Consider the following 16225-nt stretch of genomic DNA (forward strand, 5'->3'; position numbering starts at 1 on the left):
GAATTGTAAACACAACAGCAAGGACCATTTCTACACTTTTAAGAATATAACAGGAAGCAAACAGGAGTCATACGGCTTTTCAAAAATGCACCGGACAACCTAGCATTGTTCAGATCTTTCCACTGGGTTTGCAATTTAAAACAATTAGACTAGGAGCAGAAGCATATCATCTTGGTGATATGCTTTTGACTAGGAGCCAATGTTTTTTGCGGGCGACTAGGCAACGAGGCACTGGCAAGTAGACTTTATCTATAACTTGCGCGCAATCATCTGGGTGAGGAAGGCTTTGCCATTGATGACAGAACCATGCAATCAAATTCGCGGCTTTCCAACTGAATTAAACATGGTGAGTGTATAGTTGTGTTAATGTATGCCGTGCCTGGAAATGTCGAGGTTTCTTTGCTTTGCAGGTAAACGAATGCTTTCATAATCTCGATTTAGGTTGTCTTAAATGTGGAAACAGAACTGAGTCCGTAGTTTCATTGCGATTTTATTGTCTTATGCCAATGAAGTTATTTATTTAACAATTATTCACCGAAGTGGAGGTAAATATCCATCACTTTCACCGACACTGAGGTGAATAATTGTTTTAGTATATACCACACAAGCTGAATAATTAGCGGACCAAAACGTTATTTTATGTGTGACAAGCGGTCAGAAATTTTAAAATCTCTCGCGCCGGCTGTTCGGAGGTGAATAGTACTTGCTAATCACCCCCGAGTTAACCAATCAGAGCGCGCGAAAAGCACTATTCACTTGTGCGGTATATACTAAAATACTTATATTTCAAGGCCTCTGATTGGCCAGGCGGCGTGTCGCTAAATAAATTAAAATTCCATCGACTGAAAGTTTAGATTTTGTTAATGATTTGAAAACGATTAACACCTTTAATAGGTGTTTTTGCTCCAAAACTTTTGTGTCTTTTTCATTTGCATTAGCAGGGGTAAATAAAGTAATGTATGTATGCATGTACTACTATGTTCCACGAAATAAGCAAAGATTTACTAAGCTAGTTTCTATAAACATCATACCCTTCAATAACTAAGTATTATTTGGATCTGGATACGATGCGGTATGAACAAATAGAAAGAATTCTCGAGACCTTGAAATACCTTCACATGATAAATATTTCACGCGAAGTTGATAAAAGATTCTATGAATGCTATCTTTTAAGTGTTCTTTTATTGTTATAGGTGTTATAAATTGTTCGGAACACAATTGTTTGGACCACGTTTTAGTGACAAAAATCTTATCTTGTCTTACAATTTGTTAGTAAGGAAATATTTCATTGCTTAGCAGTAGTCGCCAAAGGGAAGTGTTTCAGTCACGAACATGGAGAGATGGAGAAACGATTCATGATGAAAGCAAAACTTCTGCTTAGTGCCGTCCTGTTTTTAAGACTTCTTCAATCAGGTAACGAATTATTGAAAGCGAGTGTAACGCAATACATGAACTCTAAAATTTCATTTTAAACGAATGTCTTTAAAGCTTGGCCTTGCAGCAGTTCAATTAGTGATTAGCTGGATGGGAGAAGAGTACGTTGTTGATCTTGAAATAAAATGCTTAGTTTCTTAGTTTTAACGTAAATAAAAATGAAAACAACGAAATGAAAATGATTTCAACAGTTTTGTAACTATATTAATTTCACATTTTTTTTAACAAACGCTTCATTGCTGTAACATATTCACTTTGACCGGTTTATGAACATGGTTGTCCTATACGTCTTAATTTAAAAAAAAAAAAAGCGAACTTGACCAAGCCCTGCTATGAATTCTCAAGACTGGTCAGTTAAGCGATAAAGGAGTCATTTTCGAAAGAGTCAGGAAATTATAATCATAACGTGTTTTCTACGGCATTTTCGAGCACATATTCACCAACTTCTCTGCCGATCCCATACGCCTGGTATAGTTCAAGTTTTTCGCGTTTAACACTGCCCATAAGTGTATGCACTGTATACAATTTCGTGCTTCGGAACAGTGCCAGCAGATCGAGTCTCCTAATTGAACGATATTGTTATCATGATGTAGTATTGCATCTCCCGTTTATTTCACAAGATCTTTTTTGTCACACACTGACTAAAGCCTGAGCAAAGCCAGAACCTCGAATTTAATTTTGTCGTTCTCTCTTTCTGTATGACTTTCTTTTCCTTGGAAGTTCTGATTTTTATTCTTGTCATATACCTTGAAACAAAAATTTGGTAGTGCACCTTGCCAGGGTAGTGCTGATAGCTTAGGCTTTTGTGCCAACAGCAGTTTTCAACAATAATGATTTTCTTTTGCTTTCTTGCAGTTTTCAGCGAGGGACATCAAAGACTACGAAGGTCGAGCAATGTAAGGGAGTGCCTTATTTGTGAACATTTGGTTCTTCATTGGCTGATAATAACGTCTTTTGCCTTTCAATTACGCTAGATGTGAATTAAAAATGTCCTTGGAGCGGGGTCGATTTTCTGCTCATCCGGCTCTTGTACGGTTTAGATCTGCACTCATAATCACATACTATTCTGTACATTTTTTGTTTTAGGAAGATCCTCAACTTGAGATGACAGTCACTCATTCCCTCAACAACAGTATGATTATGACGCACGGGTTAGTGCAAGAATACGTTGGCACATGAGATTGTAGCGATGCTAGTTAGTTTAGGAAATCATCTTTAGACATGTTGCCCAGTTCTTCTTGCCCTGCATGGATCTTTTCGTGGAGAATGAAAGTGAGTGTAAAGCTGCTTGCGCTGCCCACGTGAGCAAAATCTGCGTCACGCGATTGGCTATTTCTAGACTCTCCGGGGATTTCCGAGACCGAGAGTGACCTAAAAATAACTTGATAGGGATTAGTTGGGAGTATTATATGGGGGATTAACTCTCTCACCCTTCATTCTCTCTTGTCCTAATATGTATCATTGTTGATCACGCGTGAGATCAAGATGGCCGGACATTGGCTAAGCGTTTTTGTTTTAGTGTGTTTATGAACCGAGATGAAGTTATGGTGAGGGTGAGCAACGAGAGCGAGCACGATCAAGGACCTGGGATCGAGTCAATTTTAATCCTTTATAAGATTTCGCAATATGACGTCGGGTGTAAAAATCGCTTGAAATCAGAACTAAGCTAGAACGAAAGTTTGAAACTCTTTCACTCTGTTTTTTCCATAGGTCAGAATATGAATACGGCTTCACCGTGAAACACTCCTCTCAGTCCCTGGCACACGCACGCAGTGTTCATGTGACATGGATGCTGACGCCATTTATCAAGATCAGCGAAGTCACGCCATCTTTAATGATAGGATCTTTTAGAATTGATCAGAAAGGAGATAGCGTGACATTCATGGTAAGGACATTTCATTGGACGCTTTTTTGACTCAAAAATATCGCAACATTGATAGCAAAGTCACCCAAAAATACCGCCTGCGTAGCAGGCGAAATTCCTCTTGTAATTGCTTTGTTTCAGCTGCAGAACCGCGGACGCTTAGGCGAGGCCGCGAGGAAATTTTTGCAAGAGGAAAAGGACTTGTTTGTTAGATATTACATTGCTGCCAAATTTCTAAGGGAATATACTTCACCACTTCTTGGGGTTACAGTTAATGTGACTATGATGAGTTTAACTTCAATCTCGTTTCAACTTTTTGCTTTTTTAGATTGATCAAATTCAATCGTCGGAAGAAGTTACTTTTAACTTCAGTGTCATATTTGACAGCGAAAACTCACTGAAGACTGGCAGGCATCATATTGTGACTCCAGTACAACTGTTGTACTACAAGGAATACAGCAAAGATGGTGACGTGATAACCAAGGGAGCTCCCTTCTCCAGTCCTCTACAGACAGTTGCTATTGACATCGAGATACCAGGTGGGAATGTTGATTTGCATATTGCGTCAATATTATAACAGCACAGTTCATCAGTATCACAACTATAGCAGCAATAGGATTTAGAGCGGTTTTCAATTGAGTATCCGGCGTAAAACCAAAACTGACCAATCACAAAGGACGCAGAAAATCCATCGAAGCAATCAAAAAACAAAGCAAATGCATGTAATATACTTAGCTGACGCCAAGCGCAGGAAAACGTGAGCGAGTCGAGTGACGATTGGTTTTTGTTTTACTTCTGATTGGACGACAAAGTGGCGTGGGCATTTTAAGCCAATCACGTAACGTAGCACGGCAGAACACAAACCAAACGTGAGTCACATTTGACTCTCAAGTGAAAACCATCCTAAACCCTGTCCAGACGGGAAATGTTTGGCCACCAAACACGATCAAACATTGTTTGGTGACTAAACATGTTGAAGTTGTACTGAGTGGCCAAACGGTATCAAACATGTTTGATCACCGTCCAAACAGTCCAACGTTGGATGGAATGTTTGTCGACTTTCATATCTTATCAAACACGATCAAACACTATTAGACACGATCGAACAAGATGTCCAAACGGAAAAATGTTTGGTCTCCAAACAATGTTTGATCTTGTTTGGTTGCCAAACATTTCCCGTTTGGTCGGGAATTAACACGAGGACTAACTTGGGGCAAAATGTTGTTTTCAGGATGTTCCTCCGCTCTAGGAATGGCGTCTGGCGAAATCAAAGATTATCAACTGACAGCGTCTTCTAGGTATTCAGATTCACAGCCATATCAAGCGCGACCAAGTAAGCACGAAGAGATCCTGATATCGTAATGAAACGAAAATGCGAAAGCTTTGAACTGTTAGTTCTAAGAGGTATAATGGTACTCACGAGATTACATGTGTGAGATTGTAGTAAAAACAGACCATTTCTACTAAACTCTAATAACTTATCTTCAATTTTACTGCGCTATATATTGTTGGCTTGTTTTTTCCTCGGGACCTCTGTTATGCTTTTGTTACTTATCGTGGGCTTATAAAACGTTTTGTTTGCTTATTAACTATATCATACTAAATAACAAGAAAAAAATTAATTAATCATTAGTTTAAGAAAGTGTGGTTTAAGAGACCCTAAGTTTACCCTAACCCTAAAACCTTCGATATATTAAAATTCAGCCTAACATAATAGACCTCAGTATGAGGGTCTGGGGAATAAACCCCCCAAACTCTGTAGTTATTCCCCAGAGCCCCGTGCCGAGGTCTATTGTTTTAGGATGAATTTTAATATATCGGCATTGGTCTATTGTTAGCACTCGCGCTGGACTCAGGGTCGACAGGATTGGGTTCGAGCCATGGCTGGGGTAATATTGCATTGGTTTTTTGGCCAAGACTCTTCACCCTCTTCCTCTTCGTATCTGCGAACGTGATGCTGGGGGATAACCCTGTATTGCCTGGACCAGCATTCCGTGTTGGGCGACAAACTGCTAGTCGGACAAGAGACTGGGAAGCTTGAAAAAAGAAGTAAAGAGGAGCAGGGATGGCGCAGTGGTGAGAGCACTCGCCTCTAACCAGTGTGGCCTGGGTTGGATTCCGACCCGGTGTCATATGTGGGTTGAGTTTGTTGTTGGTTCTTGCTATGCTCCGAGGGCTTGTCCGAGGTACCCCGGATTTCCTCTCTCCACAAAACAAACACATCTAAATTCCAATTCGACTGGCATAGAGGACTAACATGAAAACCTGCTAGGGCTGATGTGGCTTCCTCTCTTAAGGCTGGTTTTCACTAGCGACGGAGTCGTAGTCGGAGTCATAATCAGAAGAGCAAAGCGATACGATCCAGTGAAAATCAAACCGACGGAGTCGGAAGGATAACACCCATTCCGCTTATGACTCCTCGCTTACGATATAGTGAAAACTAGATTGTTGGAGTCGGAAGCAAAAGTGGAAGAATAAACTAATCACAATGCTCGATTCCGGGTCATGTGATTGGTTGGTTCTTCCGTTTCTGCTTCTGACTCCGATAATCTGTTTTCACTAGATCCTATGCGACGGAGTCGTAAACGGAATCGGAAGAAATGGAAACGTTCTGATGCTTCCGACTCCGATTCCGTTGAGCTTATGACTCCACTTAGACTCCGATTTCAGTCACTAGGTCGTAAGCACTCTTACGACTCTGACTACGACTCCGACTCCGTCCCTAGTGAAAACCAGCCTTAAATATCATAATTTATTATTATTACTTTAAAAATTTTAATGGTGCTAACGAATTTCTCTTTGCTGCCCAAGGTCCTGGTTATGACGCATGGTGTGCGTTTACCACGAACGATCAACAATACATTCAGCTGGATTTCACGAGAAAAACACGTGTGACCGGAATCGTGACGTATGGCAGAAGCCAGAAACAACATTGGATAACGAGATATCTTTTACAGTTTAGTAATGATGAAGTGATATGGCACAGCTACATGGAAAACGGATTTGTAAAGGTAACTATGCAAAGACAGAGAGGTTTTCAATAAGTGTCGTTTGATTAAAACCAAGATTTTTGATGGGCTCAGTCACGGCATTTTGAGTTATTTTGACCACGTCCAAAACTACTTTTACATTGAAGGAAACCTGCAAATAATAGTTTACTAAAATAGAAAAACGCAACTTGCGGCGAAAACAATAAACCATTAAGGAACAAGAATGGTTAAGGATGGAAAAGATTGATACGAATTACAAACGACGAAACTGAAAAATTTAGGCTGAAATTTTCAAGATGCACAAACCGTGACATAGCTCTTTTGAGGTCATAAGTACTCTGGTCAATCCCAAAGGGCAGGGATAATGAAGACAACCGATCAAAACTCGAAATGAATACATGTACATGTAGCTGGCGCGAAGGCCAGGACAAAAAAAAAAAGGAAAGAAAAAGAAAAAAAAAGCGAGGGACTGATTTCACTTTCGATCAGAGGGCAAAGTGAAGCGGAGGTTTTCGAAGCAAGAAAAAATCGTACCCGACAAATTTAGTAATTCTCCTTGTTGTTGCATGCTTAAAGCATTACGGGTCAATTTTAATGAAACGGGAAAAAAGGTAAGAAAATGAGAGTGCTTAAGGTTGACATTTTCTAAAAATTTGCAAATTGTAAATAATTAAGAAATGCCTTAAGGTCCGGTAATACGGGCAACATTTTATTCAACTTGTCTCGCAACTTTGTTGCATTGCAAGTTGAAACACATTGTTGCGCGTATTACCACGTTTGTGACCAACTTGTCTCGCAGCAAAATACAGTGTTGCAAGTTGAGGCAACATGTTGCGTAAAGTAGACTCGAGTCTACTTTCTGCAACAAATTTTAATTTTGCTGCTCATATTACCCCTGAAGCTACAACTTGTCTCGCAATAAATTTGAATTCAACGCTTGTGATTGGCTGTCGTGAATCGCGGCAACGCAGCAAATAAAAAAGAAATGGCGGACGGTAAAGACGAGCCTGAATTCGAAGTAGACCAGTAACTCTCGGAAAGTCATAAATTTTCCCTGACCGAGAAGGTTATCATAGTCTTTGGGACACCTCGTTTGTCCCTTCAAAACAAGCGGAAAAAAGGCAAAAGGCTTGGAAGAACTGTCGCAAAAATACAACTTTTCGCCTAGCTACCTAAAACAACACTGAGCTTCATACTGAGAGAACTTCGCTGGCACGGAAAATTAAGAAGAAAATGACGGCCAGAAGTTGAAGTGGAACTTCGTCGAAATGCTAAATTATATTAAAGAAGGCGCCATCTTTATTTACATACGATTAACCAGTTATACCTGTAGAATTCCGCAGACTTGCAACACTGTATTTTGCTGCGAGACAAGTTGGTCACAAACGTGGTAATACGCGCAACAATGTGTTTCAAACTGCAATGCAACAATGTTGCGAGACAAGTTGAAGAAAAATGTTGCCCGTATTACCGGACCTTTATGACCCTAATACATTAATTGATCACTTAAAACCTGTATTAATTTTTTCATATTTATGTTCAATGCGAAAATTTGCTGTGGCTTTTCTTTCTGCGGCTCCAGAAAATATGAACATTAGAGTGTTCACGCACAAACGTGTTATGGTACTTAAAGATATTTCAAGTTTCTAATTTTCTTTTCCCGTAGGAATTTTCTGGTAATTATGACAAGTCCGCCCCAGTTTTCCATCTGCTGAGTAATGAAATCGAGGCCTACAGCATTCGCGTGAGGCCGCTGGCCTGGGAGAAACTTATTTGTATGCGGTTTGAGGTGTTTGGCTGCTCTTTTGAAGGTTCACCTGGTAAGTGAAATGAAGAGAGTTAATAAAACAACTCGGTTGAGATCGAGAAGCAGGAGGTAACCGAATCAAAAACACGGACGTCCCCTTAAGTTTTTCAGTTCTTCATATTTGTTTTAGGCAAAACGTAATATTCCGATAACAACTAAACCTTGGTGATTCCTTCACTCAAGGGAAGGAATCGATCTAAGAACAAATTTTTTTTTTGTTGAGTCTTGCGCTGATAAACTGTGGTGATTCCTAAACTCTCGGAAAGGAGGCTTTGTAGAACATGTTTTCCTTGTTTGCTCAGAAAACTGGCCGTAACTGTTGCTTTGTTTTGTTTTGTTTTGTTTTTTTTGAACAGAGAATTGTATCTACCCTCTCGGTCTGGAGTCTGGATATATCCCGAATGAGGCTCTCAGTCACAGTGTAGACACGGCCAACACTAAGTCGAATCCCTGGGATATCCGCCTTAACAAGGACGTCGGCGAATTCCCTAACGGCTGGCAAGCTGCCCTGGGAGAGCTAGATTACCTTCAGGTATTCATTTTTGTATAACATTCGTGAAAAACAAACACACAAACAAACAAAACAAAAACAAACAACAACAAACACGAAAAACTCATTCATGGTTGAGCCTCACATTCTTCGCAATCAGATGAGTGTCATATTCGAATTCATTTCTCTGAGTTGTATTCAGTCTAGCATTTGAACAAAGTCAGACATTCATTGTCATTGTCACTTTAGGCTCGATTTCCAGCTATTTTGTGAGTCCGCGGTCCACACACACGTTTTTTAAAATTTCTTTGTATATATCTCAGGAATGTATATCTAACCGATTTTCCAAAAACATGCCCGCTATTTTGGTGCAAAGTCTTTAACACGGTTTTCATAATTTACAAATATATTGACACAGAATGTCCTAACCTGCCCAGGGATATCCCTAGTTTGACTCTAAATGCTTTAGAAAGATCGACAGAAGTTAGACACGCTCGTTTTTCGACCTTTCTGGATCACGCAGTCTTGTTCCCTTGAAATAATATTGGCACAGATTGTCCTAAACTGCTCAGGGATATCCCTAGTTTGACTCTAAATGCTTTAGAAAGATCGACAGAAATTAGACACGCTCGTTTTTCGACCTTTCTGGGTCATGCAGTCTTGTTCCCTTGAAATATATGTCTGGATTTATGAAAACGGTGTTAAAGACTGAATCAGGTGTGTTTTGATTTATTTGTTTTTTTCATTTGTTTGTTTGTTTGTTTTTTCTGCTTTCGCTATGACAGCAGCTTGTAAATCTTACCTAGCATAAAATGTAGAAACTCCTTGCCGCATGTTTCATTTATTTAGGTATTTTTTTCATTATTTATCGACTCCCCCCCCTCCTTTTCAATTTGCGTTAAGGTTAGCCCAAACTACACTCGTCTGAATTCAGTTCGCGCGGTGACTCTGACAAGGAGCGACCGATTAGCGTTCTGTATTTGCTGTCTAAAGAAAGTCTGCCCGAGGACATCATTAAGTCCAATGAAGGCCCAAGTCCAACGATTTGCTAGTAAGCGTCGTCCATTATCGTACGTGAGGCGGGCCTGAGGAGATGTGTAAACTGTACGGGTCACACTTAGTCCCCTAACAGCAGGCCGTTTGCCCTGTGGCGATAATGTTGTACTTGCTTTAGACAGCAAAACTCTTTAGCCACATCGATTTAGGGCTTAGACGTGCAATGGACTAGACATCTCTAGCTGCTGTTGGCGTCATTTGCTCTGAACTTTGATGTAGCTAAAGACTTAGAAAAAAAATCTGTGGAAATCTGGATGTGCCATTCCCCGCTCGACAAAATTGAAGTACATCCGGGACATTGCGATTTGCGAGCAAAACATGGCCACGAGGAGAGAGAAGAACATGAGTTCAAGCGCTGATCGTGAGTAGAATTTCCTTGTTTTATCAATTTTAGGCGTTCTCGGCTTAGCTAACTATCAGAACTGTCTGTGACTCGCTAGCACGGAAGAAATTTATTTGCGTGGTTTCCGGGCGATAATTGATGTAACGACAACATGTTGAGTGTTCGCGTAGTGCTAACTATGGCCTAGTTTGTTTGAATTTCAATCGATTCTCGATGTAGGAAGCTCTTGTTCAGTCCATTTAGGACGATGCAGGCCTTTAGAAAGCAATAGATTGGCTCTCCGCCGGGCTTTTGATATCTGTACGTTCGTGTTGATTTAGACGCCAATTTCATGTTAAAAGCACTCTTAATTAAATTGTACAATTCATGATTCAACGAAAAGACGGTGAATTTAGTCTTCCTGGCCTCAAAAGGCATACAGGAGAGTTATTTGCTGCTATTTGAGCTACGATAAGCCTCATGGAAAGCTAGCACTAGGACAGAATTGTAGCAAGATTATCAGTGACAAGTCAAATTCTATGGCTATGTTTTTGCGAATCCGGTCAGATATATTTATTGGTAGAATTTATACAGGTACATTTGTGCAACGAGCCTTCGCTTTAGGCTCACCAATGTCTGGTGTTTAAATAATAATTTTATTTACTTACTTACTAACAACCGGACTCTCAAAACGGCTGGATATCGATCCTATTGTCACTTGTGCCTAGCAGAAAAAGACCATTTCATTTGACACGACGAGTGACAAAAGTTAATCAACGTTTTTAATGGGCTTTCCGTAAACGGACTCTCATATTTGGATATTTTACTGCATGTTTCCCGGAGGACGAAGAAATACAGGTCATACAGTTGTAGCTGTTATACAAACCTTTTTTGTTCGCATTTGCTTTCCCCTTCCTTTTATTTTTACCTTAATTTTCCTTTTTGTTCGTTTTCTTTTCTTTTCTGCCCCGTCCTTTGGTTTCCTTTTTTTGCTAGCTTCACTTTCCTATGCTTTCCCTTCTTTTTTCTAATCAATCGTTTTCCACGTACCCTTGCTTCCTTTCTGTTTTCAGCCTTTTAACTTCAAACTCAAAGCATTAATTGATTTGACAGACTGTCCTATTACATCGTGTCGTTGTTTATTTATTCTAGTTATTTGTTTACAAGTGATGGTAATGAAATAAGAAACCAGTTTTTGAGTGAAGATTTTTCGTGATACATAGGTCTCTGTTTTCTCGTCTCCTCAGGTTGATTTTGGTTCGTTACGGAAGGTGACTAGAGTGGCTACTCAGGGGTCCAGTGGTTCAGCGTTTCCATTTTATGTGGAGAGTTTTCAGTTTAAATACAGTAACAACAGCCTTGACTGGACAGAATATAGCGAAAATGGAATAGCTAAGGTAAAGCCGGGGGAGAGTAGGGAGAAGTAAAGGACTGTGAATAGTGAGTCCAGGTTAAAAGTTTGGATCATGAATTGGGACAGTTGGCATCCGTCAACAATTCTCTCTCTCAAGTTGATTCAACCATATTCCAAATGTACCTGTTTTTAGGTAACGTTTAATTCAGCGAATCGATCGATGGAAAACCATGATGACACCCGGGACTACATTTGACTGCAACCGCGATGTGGTTGGGACGTTGATGCGAAGCAGTTTCACACTGCTGATTGGCTGTATTACTTGTATTCTCCATGGCGTGGAATAAAATCTTAAAAGAAAATATCGCTTTCTATATCGAGACTTGATGAAGTAAAATATACACACCCTATATTTTCCGGTTAGAAATGGTTGAATATATATAAAACATGAAATCACAAGGGTAGCTGGGTTTCTTTATGAGAGACAGAGAACACAAGGCAATTTATTACTGCTTAGTTCCGATAAGCGTATGACCATGTTACCAGAGTTAAGATATGAACGAACTTCCCTCTATTATTTCACCTTCCCAAAGCAAGAGAATTACACAGGAAGCCACGTCCCTTGCCGTTTGCTTTTGTGAAAGTTAAGCTCCAGTACAACCTAGACTTTGGTACATCATGTCTTTATTTCCTAACAAAAATGATTTTTTGAAAAATAGAAAAACGATCTCTGGTTAAAAATTTGTTTAAAACGAGCTTTCGACTACCGGTCTGTAGTCTTTAACGAGTAATAGATAGAAAGCGCGAACGTTAAAATGTACTAAGAAAAGTGTAAAAAAAACAAAATATATTACGGCACGTTACCTACGTTTCATTCCAACCACCGCTCCAGCCCTTAAAGTAATGCGAGCAGAGCTGTATGGCTGCATGGCAGACCCCTTGCCTCCGTTCGCGCTTTCTATCTATTACTCGTTAAAGACTACAGACCGGTAGTCGAAAGCTCGTTTTAAACAAATTGTTAACCAGAGATCGTTTTTCTATTTTTCCAAATGTCTTAACCTGGTTACTCATCTATTTTTAAAAATGATTTTGCTTAATTAATTTTCTTCACATATGTGATCCTTTTTCTGAAGACAGTCTCATCGATGCTCGAAACAATGCTCTTGTACGGAATTAATTTTTCCCTCTTTAAAGGGTGCAGGAACAATTTCGACATAAATCCGCTAACTTTTCCCTAGTGTAATATTCCTTTAACAATTTTGTCTTTTTTTTTTCAGGAGTTAAATGGTCCAAAGGATACACACGAAGCTAAATATTCAGTTGTGGTGAAACTCCTTGAGCCAATTACGGCACGTTACGTACGTTTCATTCCAACCACCGCTCCAGCCCTTAAAGTAATGCGAGCAGAGCTCTATGGCTGCATGGCAGACCCCTTGCCTCCGTATGGCGGTAAGTCGAGGCTTTTAGCATTTTCCTTAGAGAGTGATCGTCATTGCTATGATCCAGTGATCATCCCACTACCCCCAACATCATGGTCATTATCCCCATCAAACCATACCATCATCGGCGTCCGCCATCATCACCTTCACCACCATCACTACCACCATTACCATCAATAACAGCAGCAGTATTGCTTCGCCTCATCATCTTCACCATTATGTCCATAATAAGGACCATAGTCATCATTTAGATAAATATCAATATCAATGATGATTGTGGCGGATGATGATAGTAATCCGCCTAGATCCTTGTCCTCATGCTTATTCTCCTCCTTCTCGTCACCCTCGTCCCAAGCATCGCTATTATCATCCTCTTCGTCGTCGTCATTAAAGAGCTGTGTAGCTGTGGTAACTGTGCCTGGATGCCTGTGGCATAATTTCAGTTTGAATTTCAAATGATAACTGTACAATGTAACGTCTATATAGCGCGATTTTCAACGTCGGACAAACACTTTTGTTTTGCTCATTGGCAGGTGTCCCAGAATACTCTAGAAGAGCTGTGCTCTTGGACGCAGACTCCGGGTGGTTTTACGTTTGCATGTTTACTGAACAAAGGTAACTATGACAAGTTTGAATTGGCTTGTAGAAAACAGCTGGTCGATGCCTTTTAAGGCTTAAAAGCCGACAAAGGAAATTGGAAAAAACTGTTAGAAAACAACTCTTTTTCTTACTTTGATAGACACGAGAGCAGCTGTTTTTCTTCCAGTAATGGTCAGGACTGGAGAGGTAGGGAAAATAAAAAAAAGGTCCGCAATGCGTACACGCGTGGCGTACCAGCCATACCAGTTACAATGAATTTTTGTTCACCATTGCCTGTACTTGAAACCACAATCAAACATTTGTCTAAAAGTCAAAAAAAAAAAAAAAGAAAGACAAGAAAATTGCCCCTTATAGATAAGTGAAATGAATTTCTTCAGAAGCAGAAAACGCCTCTAAGGGTTAGTTAAAATACACCAATCTTCCTAAATCAAGTTGTATTTTTCTTCGATGGCTTAATGGTTTGGTGATACTTTGGGGTGCAAGACATCCAGAAATTTGTTGGTTCCAGTAATGTTAGAGAAAGTTCACGACTTTTTTTGTCGACGGCCTCCTTTTTTTTTTCGGGGGGTGGGAGGTTGTTTATAGACAGTGTTAAAACAACAAACACACATGCAAGAAAATCAAAAGAAGAGATTGCAACGTTCCTTGCCAGTGAAAACTTTAGCGAGCCTGCAAATCATATGAGTACATAAAGTCAAAAATGTTCCAACAGAAGATGCTATTTTAAAAGGTGAAATTAAATTTGACTTCTTGAAACTGCGACGCGAAATGTTCGTAATCAAAACTGTCTTAACCGTGTAACAAGATGTCTTATTTTTTTCCAGATATCCAGGAGTTTATTGTCAGTGTTATTGCACTGGACCCCAGGAATGGAATGTTGTTTGGAGTAGACGGTAAAATGAACTTTCACTGCAGTACCAACCATGGCGTGTCATGGAAGCTAGTTTCCTCCAAGTACTTCCATTACGTCAAGAACGAAACGTCCTTGGTAATGAGCAAAGGAATCCCAGAAAACATGGTGTCTACTGAGCCAGATTCCTTTTGGTCAGCGGTCACATTGAGCGGGCGGAAGTGGGCAGGTCAGTGTGTTAGGGAGTGACTATTTCGCACAGTTGTTGTAGTCAGAAAGTTTTAAATTTTTTTATGCACGAAGTTGCAATTACTTTTTTAAAGGGTTTAAAATGTTTGTGACCTACGGACCTCAACATATGTATTTTTCAAAATTAATCTTTCTCGACTCAAACGTTACTGTGTGCATTCTGTCTTTTGCAAGAATTCTGTTTACCAAAGTAACCAAAGCGCTTTTCCTCTGTGTAACCCAACGTACTCTTCGCAAACTTCCCTTATAGCTATCCCTAGCAGTGGCGGTCCAGACCTTGTGCTATTCCCTGCCGGCTTTTCTTCCTTCTGTGATTTCTTTTTTTATTACCTAAAATAAGGAAGGGTGGGGGGGAGGCTACCGGCGCCCCCGGGCCCCTCCCCTAGATCCGCCACTGCCTAGTGCTAAAATTTGCTAGAAGATGTCTTCCCACTCAAACAACCGAACAACCTGAAACAGAAGAAAATAAAAGAAAAAATGTCAATATTTCACTAAGTAAAGTAGTAAAAGCTTCATCGGAGGTTAAAACGTAAAAATGGCATCGGCACCTGCGGGAACTAAACCTGGCTACAACTCGTTGCTATTATTTATGTTGTCTTAAGTGTTTTCTTCTTTTCGAATTTCAGTTTCCGGGTCTGGCATCCACATGATGACCGCTGATCAAATTGAATGGAGTATGGTAGCCACATGGAAATGCTGCGGAAACTAACAAATCGTATGCTGTGTTATAACAAACTCATTTATTAATATAATGTGCTTCTTCAGTCCCTTTCGTTTCTTTTATTAAAAAAGCACACTTTGTTAACATACACAGTGAAAAATGCTTGTTAATTTGACCACAAATAGCCACAAAAATCTTGTATCATTAGTAAGTTTTCAAAATACTGAAATAGCTGACTCAGCTTTTCTTCGGGAACTTTTGTAAGGCATGGTGTTACTGTATTCTTAGGCTATGTTGGCACTTGGTGCCCGAGCAAAGTGCCCTTCTCGCTGGGCACTAATGCATGTGAACACACCTTTTTTCCAAGTGCTCACACCAGAATTCTGTGGTACTTGGGTACTCGGAGTGCTCACCTGTCTGAACGGAACACCGTCTATTTTGTGCCGGTGGCGAGGCACCAGTGCTTGGGCACTGAGTGTGAACACAGCCTTAAACATGGGTTTGCGTTGGGAAATAATGACCTGGTTCCTAACAGGAACTACACGAAGTTCAGGAAGAGCTTATATCGGGAATGTTTTTGTGTTTCAGGTTTTTTAAATAGTGAAAGGTATTAATAAAATGTGTGCAATTAAAAATAGGAACAAGTGATGTTAATTTGACTCAGTGAAACGCGACGCTTGAGAATCCGTAGCGGAACATATTCAGTAACATTTTACAACGCTTTTTTTCTCAGAGATGAGGCTGGAGAAATAAATGAACAAATGAGATATTCAGTACTACCTTAGTTCTTGTCAGAAATGGTGTTATCCTGCCTTGGTACACTAGTGCATAAGGAACTTAATCGCGAAACGGTTAAGCAGCTTGGCAAGGTATAAATTGTCCATTCTCTTTTGCATTTTAAATATCAACACTTAGTGGAGGATTTCCACATTAAGTTAGGGACACACTCTTTGGTAAATTGAAAAAGAAAAATCCTGTAAGGATGAAGATGTCGCTAGTTGATTTTTATCACTTCGGAGGTAACAATGAGACTTGGACTGATGACTGATGAAAGCCAATGGTTGACTAAAAGCCAAGAACTCGACAAATGAGTTTACTACACGTACAAT

The 16225-nt window shown here is 39.9% G+C and overlaps 1 protein-coding gene across 1 annotated transcript; it reads left to right on the forward strand.

Moving 5' to 3' along the window:
• Positions 1-1340: 1340 nt before the first annotated feature.
• LOC149116958 (uncharacterized) lies at positions 1341-15753 on the forward strand. Its single transcript, XM_089280584.1, has 15 exons — positions 1341-1413; positions 2290-2330; positions 2521-2585; positions 3145-3319; positions 3627-3837; positions 4530-4631; positions 6110-6309; positions 7955-8108; positions 8452-8627; positions 11211-11360; positions 12595-12766; positions 13290-13371; positions 13496-13542; positions 14181-14435; positions 15082-15753. Exons 1-15 carry the CDS (start codon positions 1341-1343, stop codon positions 15162-15164), a joined length of 1986 nt encoding a protein of 661 aa, XP_089136710.1. The 3' UTR covers positions 15165-15753.
• The last annotated feature ends 472 nt before the right edge of the window (positions 15754-16225 follow it).

The sequence above is a fragment of the Orbicella faveolata genome, unplaced genomic scaffold (assembly GCF_042242905.1).
Source record: "Orbicella faveolata isolate gen_17 unplaced genomic scaffold, um_ofav_v1 contig_12, whole genome shotgun sequence".
Lineage (NCBI taxonomy): Eukaryota > Metazoa > Cnidaria > Anthozoa > Scleractinia > Merulinidae > Orbicella > Orbicella faveolata.